Source organism: Macrobrachium rosenbergii, chromosome 36, assembly GCF_040412425.1.
Source record: "Macrobrachium rosenbergii isolate ZJJX-2024 chromosome 36, ASM4041242v1, whole genome shotgun sequence".
NCBI classification, from domain to species: Eukaryota; Metazoa; Arthropoda; class Malacostraca; order Decapoda; family Palaemonidae; genus Macrobrachium; species Macrobrachium rosenbergii.
The window spans coordinates 14,333,975-14,348,783 of record NC_089776.1 but is presented as its reverse complement, the minus strand read 5'-3'; the positions used below and the strand labels follow the sequence as shown (position 1 = coordinate 14,348,783).

The 14,809-nt window shown below is 35.7% G+C and overlaps 2 protein-coding genes across 2 annotated transcripts in view; one reads left to right on the top strand and one right to left on the bottom strand.

The window, feature by feature from the left end:
• Positions 1-14,809, bottom strand: part of LOC136856655 (uncharacterized) — a 140,200-nt gene that overhangs the window by 30,266 nt on the left and 95,125 nt on the right. The window contains 1 exon segment of the mRNA XM_067134669.1: positions 11,984-12,035. The gene's annotated coding sequence lies outside the window, so the exon portion shown is untranslated.
• The window catches only part of LOC136856653 (UDP-glucosyltransferase 2-like), a 95,969-nt gene continuing 81,540 nt past the window's right edge, over positions 381-14,809 (top strand). Inside the window, exon 1 of the mRNA XM_067134663.1 lies at positions 381-2,121. Coding sequence (XP_066990764.1) covers positions 1,312-2,121 — 810 coding nt within the window. The 5' untranslated portion in view covers positions 381-1,311. The remainder of the gene's footprint in view (positions 2,122-14,809) is intronic.

Sequence of the window (14,809 nt, the reverse complement as noted above, 5' to 3'; positions counted from 1 at the left end):
CTTAGAAGCGATCAATTTCGTTGTCTAGATTTCACATCTCACGTCCATTTTCTGAAGATTCAGCCGGAATAAATAAAAAATGTCCTTTTCATCTTCAGAATTCGTGCGTTGGATGTTAAACACGGCACACAGATCCCGTAGATTTTATCCACCGTCCTCGTTCTCTCTCTCTCTCTCTCTTTCTCTCGCAAGCTCAAACGTCACAGGAATGAATGAACGCATCGAACGCATCGAACGCATCTCATCCCTGGCTTCTTCCCGCTTGCACGTTCACGCCCTTCCCACGAACGGTGAGATCCCCACCAGGAGCAGTCGATCTGTAAACCTGCAGGACCTGTAGGACCTATAGTTCCCCAAGCAACGCTGGGGCTGCGTGCCAGTAGCACTAAGCAGCTTGGGGACTAATGATGATAATTGGATGGGATGGATGGCGTCCCTAGGGGGAGGGTGTCAAGGATATCAGTGCCAGATACGAGGCTCGGGGCAGGAGGAGGTAGGAGGAGAATGGGGGTGGGGGAGGCGGAGGCTTTTAGGGAGGAGGGGGAATCAGGAAGATGAGGAAGAAGGGGTGTTGGGAGCGCCTTCCCCTCCCTCCCTCCCGCCCTCCTCAAGGGTAGGCTAGCCTGGCCTGCCCTCAGTGCGGGTAGTCGCTGTGGGCAGTAGTAGTACCACAGCATCTCCACCTGGCTATACCCGTGGCTCTTTTTCTCCCTCTCTCTCTCTCTCTCTCTCTCCTCTCTCTCTCTCTCTCTCGTCTTATCTCTCACTAAGGCAGCGCACTTCGCGTCTGAATTCACTCCGCTTCCCGCGCCACTCTGCTTCAAACTGCCGCTCTGACCTCACCTCCTCCTCTCCACTCACTCAAGCAACCTTCAGCGTGACTCCTTCTCAGCCACTCAGCCAGTCAGGCAGCAAGCCAGTTAGTCAGCCAGCCAGTCAGTCCAGAAAGCCAGCGAGCCAGTCAGCCTGCCAGTCAGTCAGTCACCTTCGCGCTCTTTTCCAGTTTCCTGGTGCTTCTGACAAGGCAGACCTGGCAGCAGGAGTCAAAAAGTGCGCGAACGCCTCCGGCAGAGCAGAGTGGGAAAAGTGTAATGATTCTCATATGGTCTCTCACGGTTCTCGGTCCGAATGAACTTTCGAAAGCGCGTGAGTAAAGTTTGCTTGGAAAGCCTCGAAAGCCTTTCGTTAACGGGTTACAAATCTCTCCTTCTGTCTGTCGCGGCTCAGTGAACGAGTCTCTTGTCTTTCTCTTTCTGTATCTCTGTCTCTCTCTCTCTCTCTCTCTCTCTCTCTCTCTCGCCGAGGAACAATATGATGCTGAAGGTGGTGATAGCAGCCCTGGGGCTGGCTTTGTGCTTGGGGCCTGCCCCGGCCTCTCCCGCCGAGGTGCTGGTGCTGACACCCTTCGGCTCGTGGTCAGTGAGGTCTCTCTTCTCCGTGCTGACCGAAGGCCTCGCCGCCAGGGGACATTCGGTCACCTTCGTGTCCAGCGGCGACCCCGTCCCCCAGCACCCGAACATCACCCATGTGGTGTCGCCCCACTCGGCCCTGGACCAGATGGACCCCTTCGAGCTGCGGGAGAACGGCGCCGTCTTCCGGCTGTGGATGAAGGCGTTCCCCATCGTGGCCAGGGAGATGTACTCCGACCCCAAGGTCATGGAGCTGTGGCGCCAGAGGCACAAGTTCGACGCCATCATCGTCAACAGCGCCGCCAACGAGATGGCCTTCCCCTTCCTCATCGACCTGAAGGCGCCCTTCATCACGCTGTCACCGGCGGGGGCGGAGCCCCTCCAACTGAGCTACCTGGGCAACATCGTGTCCCCGGCCGCCCTGCCGACGGTGGTCGTGCCTTACGACGACAACCTGACCTTGTGGGAGCGCCTCGTGAACACCTTCGTCACGGTGGTGCTGAGGTACTCCTTCCGGCGCACCGTGTGGCGGCCTCTGTCTGCCGCCCTCAGGGACAACTTCCCCGATCTGCCAGATCTGTACGAGATGTATCCCAAGCAGTCTCTGAACCTCCTCAATCAACACCACCTGCTGGACGGGGCCATTCCTCTCCTGCCCAACCAGGTGGAGGTGGGATGTATGCATTGCAGGCCCACCAAGCCACTGCCTGCGGTAAGTAGCCTCTGCTCAGTTACAGTTAGTTACAGACATGGCAAGTGTTATTGTGCGGTCTACTTCTTCTTCTTCTTCTTCGTCTTCTTTTTATTTCAGAACGCTTTACGTAAGCTCTCTGTTACTTTCGTACCCTTCTCCTGTCGGGGTACGGATTTATCGGTATACCCTCTGTTTGCGTACCTCGGTGGTGGCTATATTTGGGGTGACCTCTGACGCTGGGAATACTCTTGGTGTTTCATATACATTCACCTTTAGGCCATTTATTCTTTCTAATAATTGTAAACATAAATTTACCTATAAGACATATGGAGTTCATTTATCTTTTATAATAACTGTAAACATGTAATTTACCTGTAAGTCACACCGAAGTTCACTTATTCTTTCTAATACCTGTAAACACATAAATTCACCTGAAAGTCATATGAAGTTCAGTTATTTTTTCTAATAACTGTAAATATAATTTACCTGTAAGTCACACTGAAATTCAATTAACTTTGCTATTACCTGTAAACACATAAATTTACCTATAAGTCATATGAAGTGCATTCATCTTTTCTAATAACTGTAAACATCGCAAAATTTCCTTCTTTATGATTTACTAATTAATCTATAAGCCATAAACAATTAAAAATGTAAATTTACAATAATTAATAATTAACCTGTAAGTCATACAGCTATTGTCAATCGTTCTTCACTGTAAATAACAGGTATCTCAAAGACGAATATTGGATTTACCACCAACACAAAATTTTCATTAATTATTAAAATCAAATTTGACAGGTGTATGATTTTCAATTATTATTTTTTTTTAATTTCCCTTTGCGACAGAAATATTAAGAAGTTACTTTGGTATGACCGTTAAATTCATTATTATTATTATTATTATTATTATTATTATTATTATTATTATTATTATTATTATTTATGGCGCTGTTTCAGAACCGGTATTATCGGCTTATTTATTAATTACTTTTGTCTTTATTCACTATTATTTCGGCGTTAATCTTAAGTTTAGAAAATAAGCAATTTTCTTATTATATACGTATATATTTGTATTTTTAGAACGAGAGATTAATTACATGCGTATATTTAAAATATATATATATATATATATATATATATATATATATATAATATATTTATATAATATATATATTTTAATATTTTTCTGCAAGGTACATGTATATATTTTGCGGAAAAGGCTTTTTCTGCAAAATGTATTATTATTATTATTATTATTATTATTATTATTATTATTATTATTATTATTATTATTATTATTATTCAGAAGGTAAACCCTATTTATATGGGCCACTGACTTGAAATTCAAGCTTCCAAAGAACATGGGGTTCATTTGATAATAATAATAATAATAATAATAATAATAATAATAACTTACCAAAATAAATCCATTTTGGTAAGTTATTATTATTATTATTATTATTATTATTATTATTATTATTATTATTATTATTATTATTATTATTATTATTATTATTATTATTATTATTATTTCAAATGAACCCCACGTTCTTTGGAAGCTTGAGTTTCAAGTTAGTGGCCCATATAAATAAGGGTTTACCTTCTGAATAATAATAATAATAATAATAATAATAATAATAATAATAATAATAATAATAATAATAATAATAATAATAATAATAATAATAATAATAATAATAATTTTAAAGCGCTTTTTCCGCAAGGTGTATTTATATACCTTGCAGAAAAAGCGCTTTAAAATATATAATTATATAAATATGTTATATACATATACATGCATATCAACAACTGAAATTTTCATATATTCACCAATAAATTCACTCCCTCAATACATTTTAATACATTATTTCGATCTTTATAAATAATCTGCTTAATGGCAAAATATACGAAATGAAAAACCTGAAAGTCATAAATTCAATAAAATCTATTGCTGGGAAATGGAGTTTATCATACCAAAGGGAGAGATATACGCGAATGCTCTGAGCATAGAGTAATAATAATAATAATAATAATAATAATAATAATAATAATAATAATAATAATAATAATAAACAGATTTAATTTCAGCTCAGAGGAATATACATGGAATATACAATAGAATATACATGGAATATACAAAGTAGAGACAATAACATACACAATCTAGATATATGATGTAACATGATAAAAAATGATAAATCGGCAATATCCACACAGTTGCTGAAGACGTATAAAAAATAGTATTCATAATAATAGTGATGACAGTAATATTATTGAGAATAGTAGTAAAAAAAACGCATTAAAAATTATAGCTAATTGAAAAACAGATTGCATACGATTAATTTTAGGGACCGTGGTTACAGAGGGTTCAGAAGTCGGGTCCAAAAGAAAATACAAATAATCAATAATAATAATAAAAAGAAAATACCAATAATAACAATAAATAATAATAATAATAATAATAATAATAATAATAATAATAATAATAATAATAATAATAATAATAATAATGACAGATTCTGCAGCTGACACTGCATAACTGCAAAAATAGAGAATAAGCCATTTAAGGAAAAATAGAGAATTTTGTGATAACAATTAAAAATTTGTTGTGTGAATGTCCAAAGTATATCAGCATCGAACATCGTAAGTTTTGGAAAAAAAAATCAATCAGTGAAATTTTGTCGGAAACTTCAACATCTGCAATTAATCCAATTATAAAGTTTTTAAAAACTGTGATTTAATTGACAAAATATATATTTAAAAAAAGCAATACAAGTCAAAACAAATCCTTCGGCCCAGCCCTGTGAGAGCTGACAATCAGCTCAGTGGTCTGGTAAAACTATAATAATAATAATAATAATAATAATAATAATAATAATAATAATAATAATAATAATAATAATAATAATAATAATAATAAGTGGTACGAACACCAACCTGAGGGAGTGATAGAAAACGATCAGGCAAAGATCCTCTGGGACTGTGGTATCAGAACAGATACAGTGATACGAGCCAATAGACCAGACGTGACGTTGATTGACAAAATCAAGAAGAAAGTATCACCCATTCATGTGGCAATACCACGGGACACCAGAGTAGATGAGAAAGAAAGAGAAAAAATCGATAAGTATCAAGACTTGAAAATCGAAATAAGAAGGATATGGGATATGCCCGTGGAAATTGTACCCATAATCATAGGAACACTAGGCACGATCCCAAGATCTCTGAAAAGGAATCTGGAAAAACTAGATGCTGAAGTAGCTCCAGGACTCATGCAGAAGAGTGTGCTACTAGAAACAGCGCACAAAGTGAGAAAAGTGATGGACTCCTAAGGAGGCAGGATGCAACCCAGAACCACACACAAAAAAAAAAAAAAAACACAGTCGAGTAGGATGACTGTGATAGACCAAAAAAATTAAATAATGCTAATATATACATCCACATGGGAAAAGTTACGGATAACATTAAAAAGTATATATATCTTTAAACTTCTATTAAAAGTTTTTTCTGAAGACATTGCTCCGTCCTTTTTCGAGACGTGAACTGTAATAACTTGTTGAACATAAACTGAATTTGCGAAAATTAAACTGAATTTAAATATATAAAGTTTAATTCGATTTTTGACAAATTAAATTTAAAGATGTGTATCACATCTTAATATACCTGTATGTATGTATGTATGTATGTATGTATGTATGTATGTCATGTATATAATATATATATGTATATATATATATATATATATATATATATTATGTATATATATATTATATATATGTATATATATATATATATATATATATATATATATATATATATATATATATATATATATATATATATATATATAAAGAAATAATCAACACACAGTCAAGTGGAACAGAAATAAGTTTCTGACTCACATCAGGATCGAACCCAGGTCTTGGTTGGCAGCGGTCTGGTCTTTCAATTGAAAGCCCTGGGTTCTGATCCTGATGTGAGTCAGAAATAAATAAATATATATATATATATATATATATATATATATATATATATATATATATATATATATATATATATATATATATATATATTTTTATATATATATATATAAAAAAATTTTTTGGAAAAAATTGTGACCACGGCTTTCTGAATTTCGTAAGTAAAAATAGCTTCAATCTCTATTTATCATTTATTGTTTTACATCTTTATTTATCTACTCAAGCTTAAGTTTTCCAATTAACTGTAAAATTAATTCCAAAGTATGATGATAACAGATCATCGTCGGGCTTTCAAACTTGAAAAAACAAAAACGCACAAATTAGAGAACAATTACACATTTTTGAAAATCTAACTTACAGTTTAGGAGCGTCGAACGTTCCGAAAGTGTAAGTTAGATTTTTAAAAATATAATTGTTCTGTAATTATGTTTTCTTATCGAAATTCTAAAGAAGACTGCCATGTTGAATTGCATTTATCCAAAAGGTTCTGCAAGATTTTATAGATCGCTGGCCAGGAATTCCAATCATCACGATTCCTTAATGGAAATGGAATATAGAATTTGGGCCAAAATCACTTTATTTTTTTATTGTCAAAATTAAAAAGAAATTAATGTTGGCAGTTTTATATAAATCAATTTCGAAGGTCTGGTCAGATAATAAGATATGCAACTGTGTACAAGAGTCGGTAATAAATGAGATGAATAAATAATCATGTTCGTTTGCTCAACATTTTCAAGTTAGGAGATATAATGTGTACAAAAGATATTCAGAGCCTAAATACTTCTTTAATAAATAGTGGAAACTGGACATTTTTTTTTTATTAAGAAAATATACATTTATAATTCTTACAATCCGTAATATTGTATATACAGTACATCATAATATATTTACAAAATAAATTTAGTAATTCACTACATTACAAATTTTTACTATTCATCTAAATATGCTTATAAATTACAAACATACTGAGTCGTGAATGCTTTTTGAACAGAAGTTTTAAATCCTATTTTATTTACATTGAAAGTACTGACCATTCTACTTTTTGTCCATTTAAGTTATTGCGGGTCAGTACTTATAAATCCTAAGTATCTTCCCATCCATATCCCTGCTATAAAATCAGATATTAGGACCATTTCCGTATTTTCATCCTTTTTGAGTCTGCATCAAAACCTAACTTTCAAATCCTTAACATATTCGTTTTCAGTTTACAACATTTATTCAGTAAGTCTAAAAAGCCAAGTCAAGAAATTCTTAACTGAGAGACAGGAATATACTGGACATTTATGACGTCACGCGACTAATTACGGCGGTGTCGTGTTGCGCGTGCTTCCGCGGTAAGCCTTCGTTACTAATCTTCCCGTGCTACTGCTTTTTCGTAGGTCTACGGTTTCAGTCACAAGCTCCTTCCCACCACAGAAAGAAGATCGTTCCCGCGCGATTTTTTTTTTTTTTTTTTTTCCCGCGAGTTTTTTGTTTTTCCCGCGCGTTTTTTTTTTTTTTTTTGCTTTTCCAGCATGTTATTTTGTTATTCCAGCGCGTTTTTGGTTTTCCCGCGCGTTTTTTTATTATTCCCGCACGTTTTTTATTTTTCCCGAGCGTTTTTTTATTTTTCCAGAGCTTTTTATTATTATTTCCGCGCGTTTTTTTTTTTATTTCTCCCACGCGTTTCTTTTTATTCCCGCGCGTTTTTTTTTTTTTCTCCCACGCGTTTTTCCAACGCGTTTTTTTTCGCGCGTTTTTTGTTGTTGTTTCCCTCGCCTTTTTTTTTTTTGTCTTCCCGCGCAATTTTTTTTAATCGATTTTTTCTTTCTTCCTCTTCACGGGAGGAATTTGTCGCATCAGTCAGACGTCGCCGTGACGCGACCGCGGGAAGACCGCGACAGAAAAATGGAGGTAAAAGAATGTGCAAAGAGTCTTTGATGAGACAGTCGGTATTAATGATGGATATTGCGTTTTACTGGGAGGTGTTGCCAACTTGTGGTCACTGTGTTTTCGGTCGGTATCGTAATGCAATTTGCAATAGCAGAAATATTTTTTTAGTAACGTGATTTGCTCATTAATAAAAAAAAAGAGAAATTGAAATTTATTGAAAGGTGTAAATTAAAGACAAACCGAAATAAACTGGAATCATTGTAATAACTGAAAAATGTAAATTAAAATAAATTTCAAAAATAGAAATAAATTTCAAAACAAAATTATTGATCTGGACGCAAAGGAACAAAACATCGACTTAACATTCCTAAACATTTGACCGAAGTCATATAAAACCGTAAAAAATAAAACACCGAATTAATATTCCTAACCACTTGACCGACGTCATACAAAATTCGTAGAAGCATATAAATTCACTCCACAGGCGAGTGAATTCAGCGCTGAATATTAGACCTCGTTAGGGACAACATTATCCCCCCCCTGAATGCAAACTGGCCTGACACGTGTCGCTCTCCGTCGTAAATGTCGGAGCTGTTGGGTTCATTTGTTTTTACGAGACACCAAGTACCGCCTTGTCTTTGTTGCAAAGACGTATCCATCTCTCCTTTGTTTATTTGCTTGTTTATTTACTTACTGACTGATTGATTGACTGATTGATTGATTAATTTATTAACTGACTGATTGGCTGATTGATTTATTAACTGGCTGATTGACCAACTGATAGATTGATTAATTGGTTAATTGACTGGCTGATTGATTGACTGACTGATTTATTGACTGATTGATTGATTTATTGACTGATTGATTGATTGATTGACTTAAGTGACTGACTGACTAACTGATTGATTGATCATTACTTGGTTAACTGATTGATTTATTAACTGACTGATTGACTAACTGATAGATGGATTAATCGGTTAGCTGACTGATTGATTGATTTGTTTATTGACTGATTGATTGACTGAGTGATTGATTGATTAGTTGGTTAACTGACTGATTTATTTATTTATTTATTTATTTATTTATTTATTTATTTATTTATTTATTTATTTATTTATTAGCTGACTGACTAACTGATCGATTTATTGATTGACTGATTTATTAACTGACTGTTTGACTAATCAATAGATTGATTAACTAGTTAACTGACTGATTGATTGATTGACTGACTGATTGATTGAATGATTGATTGACTGACTAATTTATTAACTGATTGATTGACTAACTGATTAATTGCTTAACTGACTAACTGATTGATTGATTGATTGATTGATTGACTGATGACAGCAGGAGATGCAATGATTCTTGTATTCTCTAATCAATTTGGAAATAAACCCCAAAATGAAATGGTCGGCGATGCAACAATAATCAGTAATCAGTGCAATATATTATTATTATTATTATTATTATTATTATTATTATTATTATTATTATTATTATTATTATTATTATTATTATTTATTTCTTTATTTTGAAGCAAGAATATAAACATCAACAAACACTCATAAGAACATAAACACAATGATTATACGCACGGTTATAAACATAAATAAACACGCATAAGAATATACAAACAAATAAACACGCATAAGAATATATATATAAACAAACATACATAAGAATATGAAGACATTCTTATGTATACGCATCGCATATTCTTGTAATCTTACACTCGGACAATATACGTCACCACGTGTTAACGAGCAAAGTAAGAGGAAGAACGAGCGGAGAAGTAGAAAAAAAAAGAGAGAACGGAGAAGGGGAGAAAAAGAGGAAGGAGCAGAGAGAGAGAGAGAGAGAGAGAGAGAGAGAGAGAGAGAAAGAGGATGGGGGAGGGGCGCCTTCTTTGTGACATCATCAAGCTATGATACCGTGGCCTTGAACTTAAGTGATGTCACGGAGGGATGGGAAAAAATAGTGATGATAATTCTCTCGAATTTTCGTCAGCCTTGGGAATTTTTATTTATTTATTTATTTATTTATTTATTTATTTTTCTCTGTGGGAGAAGAATTTTAGAATCTAATTATTTTTTAGTTTTTCTATATATCTGCTTTTCTATATATTATATAAATATGTGTGTGTATATAATGTATATGCATACATATATATGTATCTATGTACATATATGTTTTAACTATCATACAATTGATATTTTTATTTACTTACAATTTTATTTATTGATTATTTTGTTAAATTCTATATATATTAGATATATATGTGTGTATATATAATGTATATGCATACATATATATGTATCTATATACATATATATTTTAACTATCATACAATTGATATTTTTATTTACTTACTATTTTATTTATTATTTTGTTAATTTATCCATTTTTCTAATAACGCATCTCTTTCTGTATTTCCCATTGCATTCTGAATAATAATAATAATAATAATAATAATAATAATAATAATAATAATAATAATAATAATAATAAACAATATTACCCGTTTTATTTTCTCCATCAATATATCTGTATCATTTCATCCCTAGTTTATACTTTTTAATCTTCCTGTAATCTGTCATTTCCCACATCAGATAGTACGTAGTCACTATATCATTTCCTTCAAATACTAAGCATTACATATACCTGAAATAACACGTACTCTATATCTAGCATAAAACACATTTTCTATTTGCATCAAATAAAAATTATTTACATCCTAAATTATCAAGCATTCTGTTTCCCACAAATAACAAATATTCTGCTTACCTCAAATAATACGTATTCTATCTCCCTCGAAAACAAATATTCTATCTCCCTCAAATACCAAATATTCTGCTTACCTCAAACAACACGTGTTCTATCTCCCTCAAAAAGCAAATATTCTGTCTCCCACAAATAACAAATATTCTGCTTACCTCAAACAACACGTGTTCTATCTCCCTCAAAAAGCAAATATTCTATCTCTCTCAAATACCAAATATTCTGCTTAACTCACATAATGCGCATTCTACCTCCCACAAATAATAAATATTCTGCTTACCTCACGCGATACGTATTCTCTTTCCCACAAATAAATATTCTGCTTACCTCATACAATAAGAGTTCAGTCTCTCCCAACTAATAAGCATTCTATTTCCCTAAAATAATAAATAATACGTATTGTGTTTCTCTATCCCCCCCCCCCCGGGTCATCAAATCCGCATTCTTCTCCTCTCGCACATTCTCCTCCTCCTCCTCCTCCTCCTCCTCCTCCTCTCCAAAACGAAGAAGCAGAAACAGAAAAGAAATAGAGTCCTTCTGTCACCCTTTTGAAAAAGGGACGCAAACGAAGCATGCAAGGACCCGCTGATGTGTTTGACTTAAACGCACTTGTGTTTGACTCACCCTGAAATATTCGCCAAGGCCATGCGTAAACTAGGCCATAAATGTGCCTGAATCTGGGTTATTTGACGGGGAGGGAGAGAGAGAGAGAGAGAGAGAGAGAGAGAGAGAGAGAGAGAGAGAGAGAGAGAGAGAGAGAGAGAGTATACTGTAAATGGTCGACACATATTTTTGGTTCATTTCTTTAAAGTCAAAATATCTAAAGAGGCTTATGGAGAGAGAGAGAGAGAGAGAGAGAGAGAGAGAGAGAGAGAGAGAGAGAGAGAGAGAGAGAGAGCACGTATCATAAGAGGTCGACAAACATATTTTCTTCATTTTTTGAAATACTTCTTGGCTTAGAGAGAGAGAGAGAGAGAGAGAGAGAGAGAGAGAGAGAGAGAGAGAGAGAGAGAGAGAGAGAGAGAGTTGCACTAAGAAGTGGTAGTTAGAGATGTTGGACAGCAAGACTGAAGAAAGGAATATGAAATGGAGGTACATAAAAAAAAACTCAAAAAGTGGGTGAAGTTAGGGGCCGAAGAGATGCAGCAAACACCCTTTAGTAATGCCTACAGTGCACCACGTGAGGTGCACTGACAGCACAACACCCTACGGAATTAGTAAATGAAAATGATCACTGAATGTCTTACCTGATCAAAGTCTTGCCTCCAATTCAAAAGCACTACTGATCACTGATCTTTCCTGAAAATGAAAGATGGTGGTTGCTTTAATAATAATCCTTTTTCTATCAGTGCTTGAAGGTTCTTTCATCGATGTAAAATGAAGAAATTAATAAATGAAGCAACTGGGTAAATGTATGAGGTATATTGATGATAACAGACAGATTCTGAATTTCATTCGCAAAAATGACATGTCGTAAATGAATAAGTTCTGTAACATGAAAAAATCTGAGACTTAATTATTATCTCTATGAAATTCATCCCAGGTAAAATATTAGTTAATTAACTTATCCATCTATTTACTTATTTCTTTCTTTACCTGTTCATCAAATTTCTATATCCAAGAGTCCCCTGAAAAAATCTGAGACTAAATTATTATCTCTGTGAAATTTATCCCAGGTAAAATATTAGTTAATTAACTTATTGATCTATTTACTTATTTATTTACTTATTATTGAAAATTCCTGTATTCAAGGGCCCCCTGCATGGCTAAAAAAAAATTACGGAATGGGCATTTGAACTCTTAAATTCAGGAAAAATAAAGCAAGGTTGAACTGGCGTATTCCAGACAACCTTTTCCGATTCTCTGAGAAATCTGACGAATGTCACGCGAAGCCGCGTTGGAATGTCTGCTGACTCTAAGCAACACCTTTCCTTAGGATAATACTGGAGTATTTAGCAAGAGGACAGAACAGAATATCAAATATAGACCAAAGGCCAAGCGCTTGGAGCCATGAGGTCATTCAGCGCTGCAAGGGAAACTGAGAGTAAAAAGAGAATATGATCGGAGGTACAGTAAAATGAATAAAATTGCTTGCAGCTGGGGGACGAGGGGACGTAGAATTTTCATCAATAACAATTCATAGTTTAGGAAGGATTGTGGGTCATTTCTTACCAATCCTGACCTTCGAGCATTGGGGTTATTCGTACGTCTTCACAATCCGTCTGAAAGTGACACATATTTCGAACCTATTGCCTCGAAAGAAAATCTATTTCAGAAATTTAGAAGACGTGTCTGTGCACGACGTATGGACCAAATTTATTAGCACCGACTTACATCCTGTCTGAAAAATACCAGAGATTTAACAGACAAGATTCTCTTTGAGATTCACAAAGATTTCTGAAAACTTTCCCAATTTGCTGACGATGCAAAATTAACTTTGAAACATCAACTTTCATTCGTAGTTCCTTCGCTCTGTTTTCCTCGTCGTAGAACAGACGAAGTGCCAAAAGAAGAAGAAGAAGAAGAAGAAGAAGGAAGAAGAGAAGAAGAAGAAGAAGAAGAAGCGTGTAATATCAGGGGTATCATCTGCAATCCCCTGTGATGACGACGATGGTCAGAGAACGAATTCATCCCCAACTCTCCATACCTGAGTTGCACCCCATTCAAAGTCAACAAGCCGACATCCTCAGTCACCGAGTTGGATGACGTTCAGCATATACCAAAACAAGAGGACTTGCGTTGCAGGACACACACAAACACCACACACACACACACACACACACACACACACACACACACACACGTGCAGACACTGTTGGTGAAGAGGGACCTTTGTGCTTTGAAGATACTCGAGGCAAAGGGACTTGACAAAATGAAAAAGGGGGAATATGATTAAATACTAAGAGAGAGAGAGAGAGAGAGAGAGAGAGAGAGAGAGAGAGAGAGAGAGAGAGAGAGAGAGAGAGAGAGAGAGGAGGGAGGGGAGGGATGGGGTAACTGAGGGAGGGGGAAGTGCCCCAAAGATATTCGAAGCTAAGGGATTTTACAAAATGAAAAAAAGAAACTGATTCTATGTTCTATGAGAGAGAGAGAGAGAGAGAGAGAGAGAGAGAGAGAGAGAGAGAGAGAGAGAGAGGGGGGGAAGGATGGGGGAGGGGCAAAGTGCCCCAAAAACGCAAAAATAAAGAAAGAAACATGGACTACTATTTAGTGGCCTGAGATTCCTCTTGGCTCTCTCTCTCTCTCTCTCTCTCTCTACTCTCTCCATGAAGACCCAGCCTCTCTCTCTCTCTCTCTCTCTCTCTCTCTCTCTCAGCATGAAGACCCAGCCTCTTCACATTTCACATTGCTGTTATCTTGACGTCTGCCTTCATCTGCTTGTGCTACAGTCCCCACGCAAACAATTCCCCATTTCTTGCTTCATCATCATTACTCCGTCCTCCTTCTCTTCTTCTCCTCTTATTCCCTCTTTTGTTGAACTGTTGTAAAGAGAGATTTATCGCGTCATTATTCTCTTATTGCCTCGTGCGCGCGATAAAGGCGAGAACAGAGTATTCATGGAGTATTTTTCAATCGTCTGTGTTTATTCGCCGAAATTTAAAGAAGAGTCTACTGTCTGAGTCGAGAGCATTCTAACATCGTTTATCTCTTTGCATTATGCTTTATTTACTCCACTTTTTCCTTTGACTTGTTATCTTCTGATTCGCCAGACTGTTTGCCGTGTTTATTTTCACATTTTTTTATTGCGTCCACGAACGCGCATTTTCGCAAACCGTGACTTTGGAAATCTGCAAAGTTCTAGTGACACTGCGCCATTCTGCTCCTCTTTTGTTTCTCACTGTCTCTGTGACACTATTATTATTATTATTATTATTATTATTATTATTATTATTATTATTAGGTCTTTCTCCTCTGTCGAGAACGGGATATGCTGTAGATCAGGTCCACAATAATATTCAGTGGTGAATTGTTGTTGATTTTAGAAGAAACGTTACAAGAGCTTTCGAACCCTGTCCTGGGTTCATCCTCAGTCTGACTGAAGATGACCCCAGGACAGGGTTCGAAAGCTTTTG